Consider the following 15400-nt stretch of genomic DNA (forward strand, 5'->3'; position numbering starts at 1 on the left):
AATGTTAAACACGTTAATGACCATCGAACAATGTTGATTCGCCGCCAACAAGGTTGACGTATACCGCTAAGTGGCTGAGCTGACACTGAGCTGACACTGAGTGAGTTCGCTAATCACGTCGTTAGTTGGGCTTGGGGGTAGTAAATCAGTTCGCTATAGCCGTTAATTCGCTACTCACGAGTTCGTTATTCGCGTATAATTTTAATGATATTATAAAGGACTGTTGACGGGACTTTTAAATTTGTTCGCTATATCCGTTTGTACGCTATATCCGTGTTCGTTATATCCGTGTTCTACTGTATATATATCTGTAATAACCCCCTGACGGGAACTTATAATGGCACTGAATTGTAATCCTTTCTGCTATTATAAACTATAAGTTTATACACTGCCATAGACAAAATGGGGTATTACTATACAAAAACATACTATGAACATAGCAATAAGTATATATACTACTCCAACATGGAGAAGTTATCCAAAATGTACATAAATATCAGTACTGGGCTTAAGGTTTGACTTAAGCTAGGTATATCAATAGCCCTAACAACTCCGTAGAGTTTTAAGCTAGATAATACATGTATAGATATACATAATAATCTCGTAAGACTATGTCTTATCGTCTAATTGAGGGACCTGTCAACTGCTGTGCGAGGACCATAGGACCAAAATGGTGAATACCTGAGACGCCCTCGTGGTGATATCTCTCAGATAGTGATTAGCAAACACCATGTCGGATTTCCAAAACCATCCCTCCATGATGGTATTTAGTGAGCAGTTACCGTAGAAGCGCTGAAAGCGTGAAGCTAAGGCTCTGATTTCTGCGAGGATTTGCTGCTCTTGGAGGGTTCAGTCCAGCCGCCTTTGTAGGCCAAGAGTATGACAGTTCTAATCCATATAGATATGGTGGTACGAGACCTCGGGTCTGACTTTGTCGCCGCTTAAAGGGATGAATAATCGCTTTGAGATGTCGGCGCCTTGGTTTGGAACGTTGTAGATAGATTTTGAGAGCTCTGACTGGGCATAGAGATAAGTCCAACGTGATCTTGAGATCCGAGAATCGAGGATAGTGCAGGGATATGGAATAATCTGTCTGGTTGACCTGGCAATTGATTCTTAGCTTATAAAGTCCCATCGCGAAACCCATGTGCACTGTGTTGTGATTGTCATCAAACTGAATCCTCTCGTAATCTAGTGCGTGAATTTCAGACATCCTGGCTGCCGTGAGCTAGCTGCATAACAGGAAAACCGCTTTCTGTGTGAGAAGTTCAAAGTTCGCTGAATCTAACGGTTCATAACTTTCACTTGTGAGGTGTTGAAGCACTATATTTAGATCCCACGCTGGCGCCGGAATTTCACTTTCTGATCTTCCAAACTAAAAGAGCGTAGCAAGGCGAAAGTAACTCTGGCGCCTTCGCTAACTTGACACCCGCTCATGGTAACGTAATCGAAGCTAAGCCGCCGCAAGATATGTTGACAATGTCGAGCCCTTCAAATGTTTCTTTGACGAGGTAACACAGATAATCAGCCACTTGTGGATGTGTAGCATCTCTCGCTGTAAATCCAATTTTGCCGCGTGAGTTTTCAAACTTTGCCACTTGTCGCCGTGATAAGCCACAGTAGAATAGCCGTGAAAAGCAAGCTGCGGACTGCTTTTGCCGCCTTTGTAGAATATCCCTCTTGTTCAAACACACTTTAATACAGTCCATAATGCGAAGTTGGTACACTTCTGGCTCGTATGCTTGTTTGGTGTGAGGATGTACTAGTAGATTCGAGCTTTGGTAGCTTTAGTGTTGGTTGTCCGATTTTTGAATTAGAATGGGAAACCACGCTCTGGCTGGCCAGTAGGGCGCGACCAAAGTTAGTTGTAGCCTCTGTGTTTGTCTGATTTTCTGTAACACTTGAGGGATTAGCACTGGCGCGGAAACGCCACGACGCTGAGGCCTTCCCAGGATATGCTTAGAGCCGCCCGCTGCCCATGCTTGTGGATCCGGACAGGTGATACGGTAATGTCGTTAGCTGATTGTTGAATCGAAAGCGGCTAATAGGTCTACTAGGCGCCTCCTAATTGTTTGATAATCTGTGCTTAAGATTTCTGTATGGAGCATCCATTCTGTCGGTGCCGGTAGGCGTGGTCGAGAGTGCGCCTGCTAGTACATTCTGGTTCCGGGAATGTGACATGCTCTGACATGTAGGTTGAGATCGCTGATTAGATCGAACAGTTGAAAGCATACAGTCAATAGGCTTGATGATCTCGCTAAGCCTTGTTTGTTCACATAATATGCCACTGTTGAGTTGTCGGTATGAATCATCAGATGTGCCTGTCGTAGAATGGTACTCAATGACGATGGCGCTGATTACCGCCATCTCTAACATGTTTATATGGAGCTTGCTTTCTTGCTGATTCCATATGCCTGATGTCGTCCGGTTGGTAGATGAGCTCCCCAACCTTGGAGCCACGCCGGCCTACATAGAGATGGGTTTGGAATTCTGGCTCTGTTAAATAGATGCCTTCGCGAGACATTCGACCTCCTGGTCCACCATAGTAGATGAGGTCTGAGGTGCACCGTAGACTGAATGGTTGTAGATCGGCCGAGATGAGCGCTGATGAAGACCTGTAATGGGCGAACTGTAGCCTGCCTCTTAGTGTCAAATCTTGGGCTGACGGAGGAGACCCAATAGACTCTGCCATTGTCGAGTGGTAACGAGAGAGTAGCTTGGTGGAATGGTCTGTTGATCTTGAGCCAGCGGTCTTCTGAACGACGATACGGTTGAGCCGCCGCGGATAAATCGAATGCCTAGAAACTGCAGATCTTGGGCGAAGGTACTAGGTCCGACTTGAGTAGATTTTACTAACCATCCCAGCTGTGTTAGTAGCTTGATGATGTAGTTTAACTGTAGTTTGAGACGCTGTGGATCTTGATCTACTTGTATCCCGGCCGTCGAGGTAGAACGACTCGCGTAACCCTTTGACGATGTAGGTAGGTGACGCATGGGTTTCAAGCATACTTTGTAAATAACCATGGGGCTGATGATATTCGAATGGGAGTACTTTCCATTGGTAATGCAGCCCATCCAGTGTAAATCGTGAGGTATTTCTTCGGATTCGATGTATCGGATGTGTAGATACGCATCTTGTAGGTCTATGCTGGCCATGTAATCCATGGACGGATTAAGTGTCGTAACTCGGGGTAGATGTATCATGCTAAACCTTGGTGGTTTATGAGATAATCTCTGCTGAACGTGCTCATGTTGTAGATGAGTCTGTATTTCTCCTTGGAGCTTTTCTTGGGTACTAGGAAAACTGGGGAGTAGAAACCTGGTTCGATGTGTACATGATCTATTATTTCTATGGCCTGCTTGTTCAGGAGGGAAGCAATGGCCTCTTAACTTTGGTAGTTGTTGTGTCTGGAAGCTCTAACTTGTAAGGGTTGACTGTCAGCTGAGGCTGGGCTTTTAGTTGGATACTTATATCCGTGATGAAGAATGTTGGAGACATATGGGTCTTGTAACATTCCCCAGTTCTCCCAGTATAGTTGAAGGCGCCCACCCACCTGTGACGGGTTGTACTGGAATGGCTGGGGGTGGAAGACTCCAGTCGCCCAACCTGACTTTCACCGCTTATAGTTGCGGAACCCTCTGGTGCCCTGCCTCTTCCTGATCCTCCTCTGTAGTTGCTAAATGGGCTTAATTTAAAAGAATCTTTTCCCCTGAACTGGCTATCTTTTATCCCGGCGGGTTTCTGTAATCCAGTGAATTTAGATTTCTGAATATCTTTTGTGAAGTTCGTCTGATGACGCTTGGCTAATGATCCATTGACTTAATCATAAGGACTTCTCTAGAATCCTTAGTGACTTCCTTTGGAGACTTTCTCATTCCTCCATCGAAGATGGATGGAGCAGACCACGGGCTGTATATAGTGGATCTGTAAACTGCTCACCCCAGTTGCAGGAAGCTTGCAGGAGGCCTTGACGACGGGCTAAGGTTAAGGCTGCTGGAGACTGATGAGATGATCCGGTAAGGAACCGCTGGTCCTTCCTCCGCCGCAAGTAGGGCCGGTAAGTCATTCTATCATCTCTGTGATGTCGCGGTCACCTAAATCTCGGTGATAAGAGTCTCATTGATCGCTCTAGATCTATTAAGGCCAAAGAACATTCGCCTAGTCATGGTTTCTAACTGAACCAACTTGGTGATCGCCAATCTTGTAGTTCTTGTTAATGACATCATTGATCAACTTGTAGTTGTCGCCTATGTCTTGTGCCTTTTGAGGAACGGTTCCATGTTGTGGGTTGAAAACTTGTTAGCATGGAACTGTGGTAAATGTGCTGTTTGGACTTTAGTGGCTTTGTGGAAGGCTGAGTCCAAATTCTTCGGCACCGCGAGCAATCGGGTCGATCATCGGTGGTAAGGTGATGGCATCAGCATCGCCCCCTCCTTCATCAAATAAGTCTGCCGAAGTTGTTACTCTTTGGAAGGTGAAGAAAGGTCTAGGTTGTTTACCATCCAGTATCGTATCTCAGCTCTGAGAAGATGATGCCTCCATCGCCTTCTGTAATGGGATCGCCGATAAGAGGTTGATGCTCTTGTGATGGCGTGTATATATGGTTCTATCGCTGTACATGGTGACGATAACGGAGACCTGACTTGGGACTTCTGTGAAGACCTGTGTGGAGATCTGTGTGGAGATCGATGTGGTGATCTATGAGGTGATCGGCGAGGTGATCGGCGAGGTGAACGGCGAGGCGAACGATATGATCTTGGTGATCGGCCTGATGAGCTACGCGCCTTGACTTTCATGGAGATTCTGTGGAGGTGAACACTGATAGCTTCGTGAAGCCCTTGAGGAATCTGCCGATGATCGTCTGGACGAAGATGATTTAGAACCTGCTACTGGTGTCCTTCGTGAAGCCTTAACTGTGTCCGGTTCTGGGGAGTGACGGCTTGACCTTTGCGAAGGCTTTCGTGAAGTTGGGGGGTCCGAAGTCTGAGTCCAAGGATCTATCGAAGTCTTCCTTCTGGAATCTTTATAAGAGTGATGATCCTCCGAGTCCGGGAAGGTGATGATCTTCTAACCCCTTCATGCAGGCTGTTCATCTGGGTCCTTCCTGGAGGTAGAGACTGTGACTTCCTTCGTGAAGGTGGCTTAGTCGTGGCCCTCTACGCTGGACGGAGTGTCCCTCTGGGCAGTCGCTCATGCGTTGGTGCATTCTTGAAGGTCCTTCTGGGCTGGTTGCAGTCTGTAACGGTCCTCCATCATCTGCATGATCTTCTGTATCATGTCGCCTGGGATGGTCTCGCGACGATGTCGCCGATGCCCTCTCTGCGATGTTAGCTTACGGGCCCTCAGAATGATCGCCGGACATCAGTGTAGAGACATCAGGCTGGCTGGCTTATCTCTGCTGACGCTACTGTAGCTGACACCGGTCAGCTTCTTGTGGCGTAGATCGGGCATGATGATCGGCTGGTCGGTTTTCATACAGGCCCAGTTCAGCGGCGGGAAGAATCTCGGCTGAGAACGCTCTAGCTGGCTTCTTAGCTTTCCCTTGAGGTCGACGCTGCTCTGGGGTAATGGAGTTTACGCTGTGACGAAGTCGATGCCCTCTTAGACTTCTGCTGCTGAAGATGGGATGTCTGGGAAGCAGGACGCTTCTTGAGACGGGCGGACTGCATCCCACCGGGCGAATCTCTAGCGGAACACCAGACGGGAGGGGTCAGTCTGACAGCAGTTGACTGGCTAGAGGGTCCGATGTATCGGCCATGCCTAAGGCTTGTTTACGTGACTCTATCTGCTGCATCGCCTCAAGACGCGAAAAAAGCGATTTGTTAAATGCAGAAATGGATAAATTAATACAATAACTGCAACGTGAAGTAAACGCACAAGGCGTAGTACAGCTAGGACATATTAAATGCAGATCAGCAGCAGAAAAACGTAATCTACAAACAGTACAGATTTTCATCCAAGTAAACTTAGCTGAACAATCACGGAAAACCGTGAATAAACAGTAGAATTATGAGTAATAATTAACACATATTGTTAAAGGATACTAGCTACACCTCTTTAGTAAGGAATAAGAGGTAATAAACTAAGAATAATCAAAGGATATAGTGTGCAGGGAGACACAGGCGCTCTCACATCCTGCTCACTAGGCGAAGAAGGAAAGAGTGAAGCATGTGGCCAGAGGGTGGCGCCACCTTTCCCGCGCTGGGACAAAGGGAGGCAAGTCATGGTGAGTATTAATTAGTGATTATACATTGAAGGGAGCTTCAATTAGGGAGATACAAGTGTTTCCACTATGTTCGCAAGAAGAAGAAGACAAGCAAAAGAGCATGAGTCAGGATAAGGAAAAATTGTAATAATACTATTCAGCAAATAGATAGTTGCTAAAAATAACCTAGCTCGAATAAATTTTGGTACAATCTCATTAATTGTGGATATACTGGCCACAAATAAATCCATGACAAATATTTTGACAGATGAATTGGTGACTTGAGATACAACAAGAGTGAATCATATCTATTTGCTCACCAATCTGATCTTTGTTTACTTCTACTACATGGATGATTGGAGGTAAGATCAAATGCACTGCCCAACATTTATTAGACAACAGACAGTTTCAGAAAGAGTTATCAACTGGTGCTCAAATAACAGTGTCCAGTCTACTGTGAGGTTTGATGTTGTGACACTGACCTTGTAGTTTTAGAGGGCATGTTGAAAATGTACATGTAATGATGTAAGGTCAAAACACCATGACAATGCAGCAAGAAAGGTGAAAAATCAACAAACTGCCAAAGTTTAAGATATAATAATGCAATATGAGGAAATCATTTCTTAAAATGAAAATTGTATGTCTTGATAAAAATGTAACATAATAATATCAGTTTCCCAAAACATCTATGAAATTATAAGATCACCAGTTGATATACAGAAGCAAAACTTAAATAATAACAACAACCAACTTTGGGTTTTATCACCAATATTGTGCTTTTATTTGTACTTACCATGGGAACACACAATCAGGTTTGGAATTTTAGATTTTAGGGGTAGTGGAAGAGTCCTTTTGACCTCATGAATACCTGGGGAAAAAGAATTACAATAACTAAAGGTACAGATGTTTGCATGTATCACTTCAATTAACACATTACAGTAATTGTCTTTAGTACCCGTAATACATCACCAATACAGCGTTATAATTGGGTTCATGGAGAATGTTATTCCATTTTATTCAACCATGCCTCACTGTAAGAAGTTACCACTGACAGCAAATGATGTCCATATGTTTTGGGATTTTTTTTATGGAATTGTGTTTAGCCTTCACTAAAAAAATTACCAAAAACTATATATGATCCCAAATATTTTTGTTCAGTATACAACCCAAATTGAAAGTGATAGATTTCAGTATGTGATCATGTTAGCACTAAATATGTTACCTTGCGACAGAAGCAAGTTTTTTTTTTAAATGTTAGTGCAAGATGTGTTGTACTGTCATCCAGTAACTGATACCACTGCCGAGTGGCGTGCACCATATGTTGTTGAAATACAGATTACTAAATGAATGTCTGTCAGATACCATTTATCTTACAACTCGTTGTTTGGAAAAGTATCTAATGAGTGAAATCACTACTCATCTCCGAGGTGACCCCTCCACAAAAAAGTTTCTGCACAAACGTGCATTATCAAGGTGATAATGATAATACAAGCCGGATAAAATAAGAAACTTAATTAAACACTAAAAAACAATGATGTGGCCATGTTGATGTAGATGACTTTACTTCTTGCAAGCATAAAATAATTGAGCATGTGACGTCATTCTAATCGTTTGTTTGTCATCGGAAGATTGTTTAGCCATTAGGCTACCTCACAGCCCCACCTTCACTATGGGTGGTAGCCAGATACTCAAGGCTATCAAGTCAAAGCCCCCAATGTTGCCTTACCAGTATCATCAAGAGACTATATAGGCAGATCATGCCATGTGTAAATCCATATCCAATTATGCCTTGTAAGCTTGTACCTGAATCAGTCAGCTGTCAAGTCCATGATGCCAAGGTCTAAATTTGTGTAATGTCAGCAAGAGACTATAACAAACTGACTTACAGAAGAAAGTTCACACCTGTGACCATATGCATATGTCAGGCATAAATTCCAGTCCGGGCAAAAGTAAAATATGTGCCCGAGTGTAACATTAAACCAGTATGCATATCTAAAATAGCTAAAATTATGCCAGGCATAGCAATGTAATGGCTGCAGTCGAATACTGATATCACAGAACGCAGTTCTTCAGAAACCGTAAATTTAGAGAAAATTATAAATATATGATGACCTTGATCTGTACAGAAGATTTTGATTCATGAGAATTGACATATTCAAGATAGTGGATACCATCAGAGGTGATATTGATTATGGCTCCAACCGCAATTCCACCACATATTATTTCTCCATCGGAAAAGTTGGGTTTTCTTGGATTTTCCATGATTACGGCTGAAACGGATGTACCGAAAAGTTGTTTTGCGCCTTTTCCCGGTGGTTTAAAAACATTCGAAAATTTAAAAATAGCACACTGCGCCTCGACGTAAATCCATTAAGTCGCGGGCATAGTAATGCCTAGGCTTAACCCACGTTGTGCATAAGAGCAGGGCGCTGCTAAGCCTGACGTAGTGTGTTATGCCTGACGTTAGCTACGCCTAACATGTGCATGCAGCCACTGGTGTTTGGGGATTATTTCCCAGAAAACAATGTCAATATTTCAAGAAATGTTTCGATAGTCACCAGAATTGTGTGCACGTTGCCAAAACGTTGTTTTTAGGAACATAACCCCAAAGCACCCAGTGTGTACTTTCTTTTGTATGCCGGTTCACATAATGCACTTTACTTGTAGAAATATATATCTATAAGCCCAAGGCACCTGTTTCAGCCAGCTGCCTGAGTATCATGCCAAGATGTTCCAGACTGAGATAATCCGCTACACTGGATGATACAGCTTCCAGGAACTTGGTCCACACTGATCTCAAGTTGGAGGTCAAAGTCTCCACGTCTATGTCATTTCTGAAAACACAAGCTGGATTACTTCTGTTGAAGAGAATGTTGCATAGACTATGTAGTCCATCAGACTTGGACGCTGCTATGAAGAATTTTTATAAATATGCATGGAGTAAATGGTAGAGTGATGAAACCATGAAACCATACCATGAAAACTAGTAAGATCATTAATATGTATGTGATTGATTTATGGGAATGTTTTCATCAATACATTAAAGCAAACATGGAGTTCTATAATCAGGTTATAAGTCTATGCCACACCGTTCTTAGCATCACTTTCTCTCATATTACAATTATTATGAGTATTAGTCCAGCCAGCCAATCTAGACCATACTCAATGTTAAGAAAGGTAGGATATTTTATTGATGAAAACCTCTTTATTGTACTGTGAATAAAAAGTTAAGCACCACCCAGTATATTTTGCCAATATAGGTTGTCTCATAGGAAATATTTCAGAAAAAAAAAGTATCATAATTTGGTTCAGTACTTTTAGTTTAAAAACAAAACCATTATTGAAATTATCTTTTACTGTAAACAGGATGTATGCGCTTTTTTAAAACATGCATTTTGTTTTCTTCAAAAAGGTTACCTTCTATTGAAAAGTGAAAATCAGAAATGACTGTTATATGGTTGTCATTTTTGACACGTGAAACCTAAGTTTAATAGTGTTGTATAAGCAGAATAGGAATAGTTATTTTGCTTTAAAAAAGCATTGCCATCATATCTTTAACAATATTTCCTTTAATTGTAAATACAAGTGATTATGATATCCGTAAATCAGTTACCAGATGAACCTTCTCTAAATATGGATTGATCTTCCCAATTATTTTAGCCTAACATTTCCACAGCTTCACATCTTAGTTTTGAAATAGGCTGGAGCTTAACTTTTTATTCTCGGTATATATCATGATGCGACATTTCAAAATTAATTCTTATACCACCATCAAACAAGAGTGAAGTACTACAGCACAGAACAGACTTAAAAATATTCATTACGTTCTTTATTTTTGACTGACCTGGTTTCCGAAGAGATGGTTTCTCTAATCCAGGACATACTGCTGAATGACATGGAGTGCTCATCAACGTTCCAACCACTGAATGTCTCATCTTCTTCACTCATCTCATCTTGATGCTCCATACACCACACTATGCCTATTGTTTGTATAAACACACAACCACATCATCCTATCAAATCTTCTGTCTCTATTACATCACTGATCTCATCTTGATGTTCCATACACCACACTATGCCTATTGTTTGTATACACACACAACCACATCATTCTATCAAATCTTCTGTCTCTATTACATCACTGATCTCATCTTGATGTTCCATACACCACACTATGCCTATTGTTTGTATACACACACAACCACATCATTCTATCAAATCTTATGCCTATTGTTTGTCTCTATTACATCACTGATCTCATCTTGATGTTCCATACACCACACTATGCCTATTGTTTGTATACACACACAACCACATCATCTTATCAAATCTTCTGTCTCTATTACATCACTGATCTCATCTTGATGTTCCATACACCACACTATGCCTATTGTTTGTATAAACACACACAACCACATCATTCTATCAAATCTTCTGTCTCTATTACATCACTGATCTCGCTCTTTGATGTTCCAAATAAGATCATTAATATGTATGTGATTGATTTATGGGAATGTTTTCATCAAACATTAAAACAAACATGGAGTTCTATAATCAGGTTATCAGTCTATGCCACATCGTTCTTAGCATCACTTTCTTTCATGTTACAATTATTGTGAGTATTAGTCCAGCTAGCCAATCTGAGACCATACTCAATGTTAAGAAAGGTAGGATATTTTATCTATGAAACCCTCTTTATTGTACTGTGAATAAAAGTTAAAGCGCCACCCAGTATATTTTTCCAATATAGGGTTGTCTCATAGGAAATATTTCAGAAAAAAAAAGTATCATAATTTGGTTCAGTACTTTTAGTTTAAAAACAAAACCATTATTGAAATTATCTTTTACTTTAAACAGGATGTATGTGCTTTTGGAAAACATGCATTTTGTTTTCTTCAAAAGGTTACTTTCTATTGAAAAGTGAAAATCAGAAATGACTGTTATATGGTTGTCATTTTGACAAGTGAAACCTAAGTTTAATAGTGTTGTATAAGCAGAATAGGAATAGTTATATTGCTTTTAAAAGCAGTGCCATCATATCTTTAACAATATTTCCTTTAATTGTAAAATACAAGTGATTATGATGTCCGTAAATCAGTAACCAGAAGAACCTTCTCTAAATATGGATTAGTCTTCCCAATTATTTCAGCCTAACATTTCCACAGCTTGACATCTTAGTTTTGAAATAGGCTGGAGCTTAACTTTATTCTCGGTATATCATGATGTGACATTTCAAAAATTAATTCTTATACCACCGTCAAACAAGAGTAAAGTACTACAGCACAGAAAAGACTCATAAAATATTTATGGACTTCTTCATTTTTGACTGACCTGGTTTCAGAAGAGATGGTTTCTCTAATCCAGGACTATACTGCTGAATGACATGGAGTGCTCATCAGCGTTCAACCACTGAATGTCTCATCTTCTTCACTCATCTCGTCTTGATGCTCCATACACCACACTATGCCTATTGTTTGTATAAACACACAACCACATCATTCTATCAAATCTTCTGTCTCTATTACATCACTGATCTCATCTTGATGTTCCATACACCACACTATGCCTATTGTTTTGTATAAACACACAACCACATCCTCCTATCAAATCTGTCTGTCTCTATTACATCACTGAGCATAAATATGTACAGGGTTTCTGGCAGAGAAATGTAATGGAGCTATTGTTATAATAATTCACAGAGGGTATTGTTTAAACAAAGCAATTAATATGAGGATTTCATGTTACTGTATGGAAAATTAGTATGTTACTAATTTGAAAATTGGGTTATAGCCCGGCAAAGCCACATTTAAGAAAAACAGAGTTGAAAATGGTGTGGCTCAACCGGCACTTGGTTGAGGCAAGTGAAGGTTAAGGACCTGAATACACAAAGCGATGTGGATACTCTGTAATAAGGAGGAAGGGGAAGAATGGGTAGAGAGGTAGTGAGGGGTTGTAGGTGAGGAGGAAAGACCTGTAATACACAAGAGAAGAGAGTCATGAAGAGAGGGGAGCTCTCATAGACACCTCTAGCTCCCAGATAACTGACTGGACCAAACTGTGTGAAAACAGCTGTAAACACAGTCCTACATCTGTCACATTCAAGGATGTTCCATACTGTAACCATAGCTGCTGAGCTATTTAACCGTTAAATTATTTCTGGTGGAGTTTGTTTCATACAGTACTGTTGAGAGGTTGAAGTAAATGATCTCAAAATGAAAGGTGTACTTTTTCAAATCAAGGAAAACAATAACATCTTTTGAGAAAGTGATATTGATGTATTTAGTAGATAAGGAGGAGAATAATAAAAATAATGGATGGATGGATAAAGAACTATAACAAAAGCTAACACTATCTACATCTCTAATAGATAGGACTTTGCATTTTGTTAATGATAAAAGGTCAGTTGATATGATTGTTTTCTACACTGGGATTTTTATCCTAAGTCAAATATCTGAGAAATATTCTGTAAATTACATACCACCATCAATGTCATTGGGGTCATTAGCTTCAAGGGCAAGTCTTGCCAGTTTCTCAGAATAGTTGCTCTCCAGCATGGCATCAATGAAGGCTTCTTTTGCATCAGATTCTACATGTGGCTCGTCGACTTCACTTTCCTTTCCTTTGTCTTCTTGCTTGGCAAAGACAGCATCTTTAGCTGTCTGCATGGCATCAGTAAGATCTGCTTGTGTACAATTAGGCTTGATCAGAGACAACATTGAGTACACACGAATAGAAGGTTCCTCATCTGTGCCCAGTTTGATGAGTTCTCTCTGAAGGAACACCAGCTGCTCAATGGTGTAGAAGTTCAGCTCCAAGTATTCATCTCTTTTGTTACTGACATACTTCATCCATTCATCATGGAACTTCTCAAATTCATTTGCAAGGGCATGAACAAAGTTTGTAACATTTTCTTTGCCGCGATGGCCTTTCAGTTGTTCACCTTTTCCAAATTCCAAGACTGAGCAAACCTTTCTCTCTTGTCCACAAATAAATTCTCCTTTCCAGCAGCTGAACAGGACACAGCCATCACTGCAGAGTCTAATGTATGTTTTGGCCAAACGCACAATTCCATCAAGTACCTATGAAAGATAAAGAGTTTGTTACTGTTGTTTCTCATATGACCTTCAACCATAGGAATAGGAATTACTGGGAATTGGAAAACAATGATAATGTAATATTTTGACATTTTGTACAGTTCTGTGCAACATTACCTTCAAATGGGCTGGCTGTAATCGATAGGTAATGAAACTTAAAATATATATTTTGCTTTTCATATTTGGAACTTTGTTTCACTTGTAAAAAGTTGATGTTTTGATAAGCATATGAAAGTTACCAAGATAAATTGGTCAATATTTTCATTGCCCTTTTCTGCCTGGCCAGCCACCAGCATGAGCCTACTCTGAAGATCCACCAACTGGTCAAAGCTGTACTTCCGCACTGAAGTGTCTTTATCTTCAATCTCCGGTGACAAGTGCAGACTGATCACATTGTTCAAGGCCTAGAAAAAAAGCAGGAAAGTACAATAAACAGTTCCAGAGAAAAAGGCTGAAAATTACCACGGTTACCAGGCATCACCTGGCAAATATGACATTCTTATGACAAGATGCAGGAGGCAAAAATATATAGTCAATGTAATTATACAAAGTTTTATAGCTCCATATTTAGTTTGAATGACATTATCAGTGTTTTCAGGGATGGCAACAGGAAAAATGTATATTTCGCTGAAAACTTGATATATTTATATATTGATAAAACTTGATCAATTCAAGGGGAGTTCAGTAGGATTCAACAGATTTAGATAATTCACAAAATTGATCAATTTGAAAGTAACCTAGATCCACACTGAAAACACAGTGAGGTTATATCCTAACAATCAGATTTGCTTTAACAAGGTCAGTGAAAACATTTAAAGACAACATCTTACCATATCAGAAACATTCAAGTTTCCTATCCTGTATACACCTCTGGTGTTGATCATGTTAGCCTGGGTCAGGGATGTTTCTTCTACTGAGCCATGAGATTGTTTTCACTTCTTGTAACCAGCTAAGGTTCTGGTTGGACAGTCTCTATGAGGAACAAGAGAAGTGTTTGTTACATAATATTTTCTTTCAGCCTTCAATCATCTCAAATATATCCACAATACGAATAACTATATTAATGAAGAAATGTTCCTGATTCATATCTGAAATATTACTGGTAAACAATATATGAAAACAATGTCCATAATGATTGAGACAAATATATTAGTTATTGTGAATATCTACTAACATGCAGTTATGGTGAGTCTTTTTCAAACCTGAAACACTCAGATATATGTCATAGAAGTACCTGCTATTTATTCACCTGTAAAAATTACATTTTAAGCCTATCGAAAATTGTCTAAGGATGACAAAAAATGCTATAGGTATTTCTTAAGTTAACACCACATAAACAAGATCAATGGTAGTAGAGGCCATTAAACAGTGTATGAGCGAAGATGCAACATGTACAGCTGTTATTTTATGCATCACCTTTAGCTACAATTTTCTTTGATTCATATATGGCATGTGTTCACAAATTCCATACATCATTTTGGGTTGCAGTTATCATCTGGAACAATTCTCACACCTTCTGAGACTAAAAGTGTAACCTGTAAGTTCCTTTTAACAGCCAAGTTGGCTTGTCTGTTTAATAGAAATCATCCAGAGCTTCACTAATTTATCTATTTTATCAGACATCTTTTTTTTCCACGAAAGCTCTGTACATTACTCAAGCCATTTCTTAAAGGTCACATAAACCCTAGGGGGTAAAATACATAAATCACTAACTGGCATCGTTATAAATGAAACCCGTCATTAAAACTACTCATTTCGACCTTTAATTGACTTAAATCGACCTTTTTGACAACAGTGCACAATTCTCACCCTTGAGCGAAATTTCAACCAATCAGAGCGGTAGCGACTCTGTGGCGTCATATGAGGAATAGCTTTGAGGGCCGATGCAGAATTCATCTACATTTTAGGGGGTAGAATTATCTTGTTTACAGGCTTGTATAAACCTGAAATCGTGACAATTGTTGTGGAAAATGAAAGCTATATGTTCTCACAATCTACTGGCATTTAATTTTTGTCTCCTGCTTTGCCTAGTTTCCGAGTTACAACTTGTTTTCATAGGCGCTTCTGTCACAATTGATTGGTGTCGTAGGGCCCTATTTG

The 15400-nt window shown here is 40.2% G+C and overlaps 1 protein-coding gene across 1 annotated transcript in view; it reads right to left on the bottom strand.

Annotated features, from left to right (window-relative positions):
• The window catches only part of LOC124289173 (E3 ubiquitin-protein ligase rnf213-alpha-like), a 103850-nt gene that overhangs the window by 27063 nt on the left and 61387 nt on the right, over positions 1–15400 (bottom strand). Inside the window, 8 exon segments of the mRNA XM_046725785.1 lie at positions 7000–7074; positions 8901–9040; positions 10051–10186; positions 11737–11772; positions 12685–13285; positions 13540–13704; positions 14131–14226; positions 14228–14272. Of these exon segments, the coding sequence (XP_046581741.1) occupies positions 7000–7074; positions 8901–9040; positions 10051–10186; positions 11737–11772; positions 12685–13285; positions 13540–13704; positions 14131–14226; positions 14228–14272 (1294 nt within the window).

Source organism: Haliotis rubra, unplaced genomic scaffold (assembly GCF_003918875.1).
Source record: "Haliotis rubra isolate DU_JTF1 unplaced genomic scaffold, ASM391887v1 Scf1116, whole genome shotgun sequence".
Lineage (NCBI taxonomy): Eukaryota > Metazoa > Mollusca > Gastropoda > Lepetellida > Haliotidae > Haliotis > Haliotis rubra.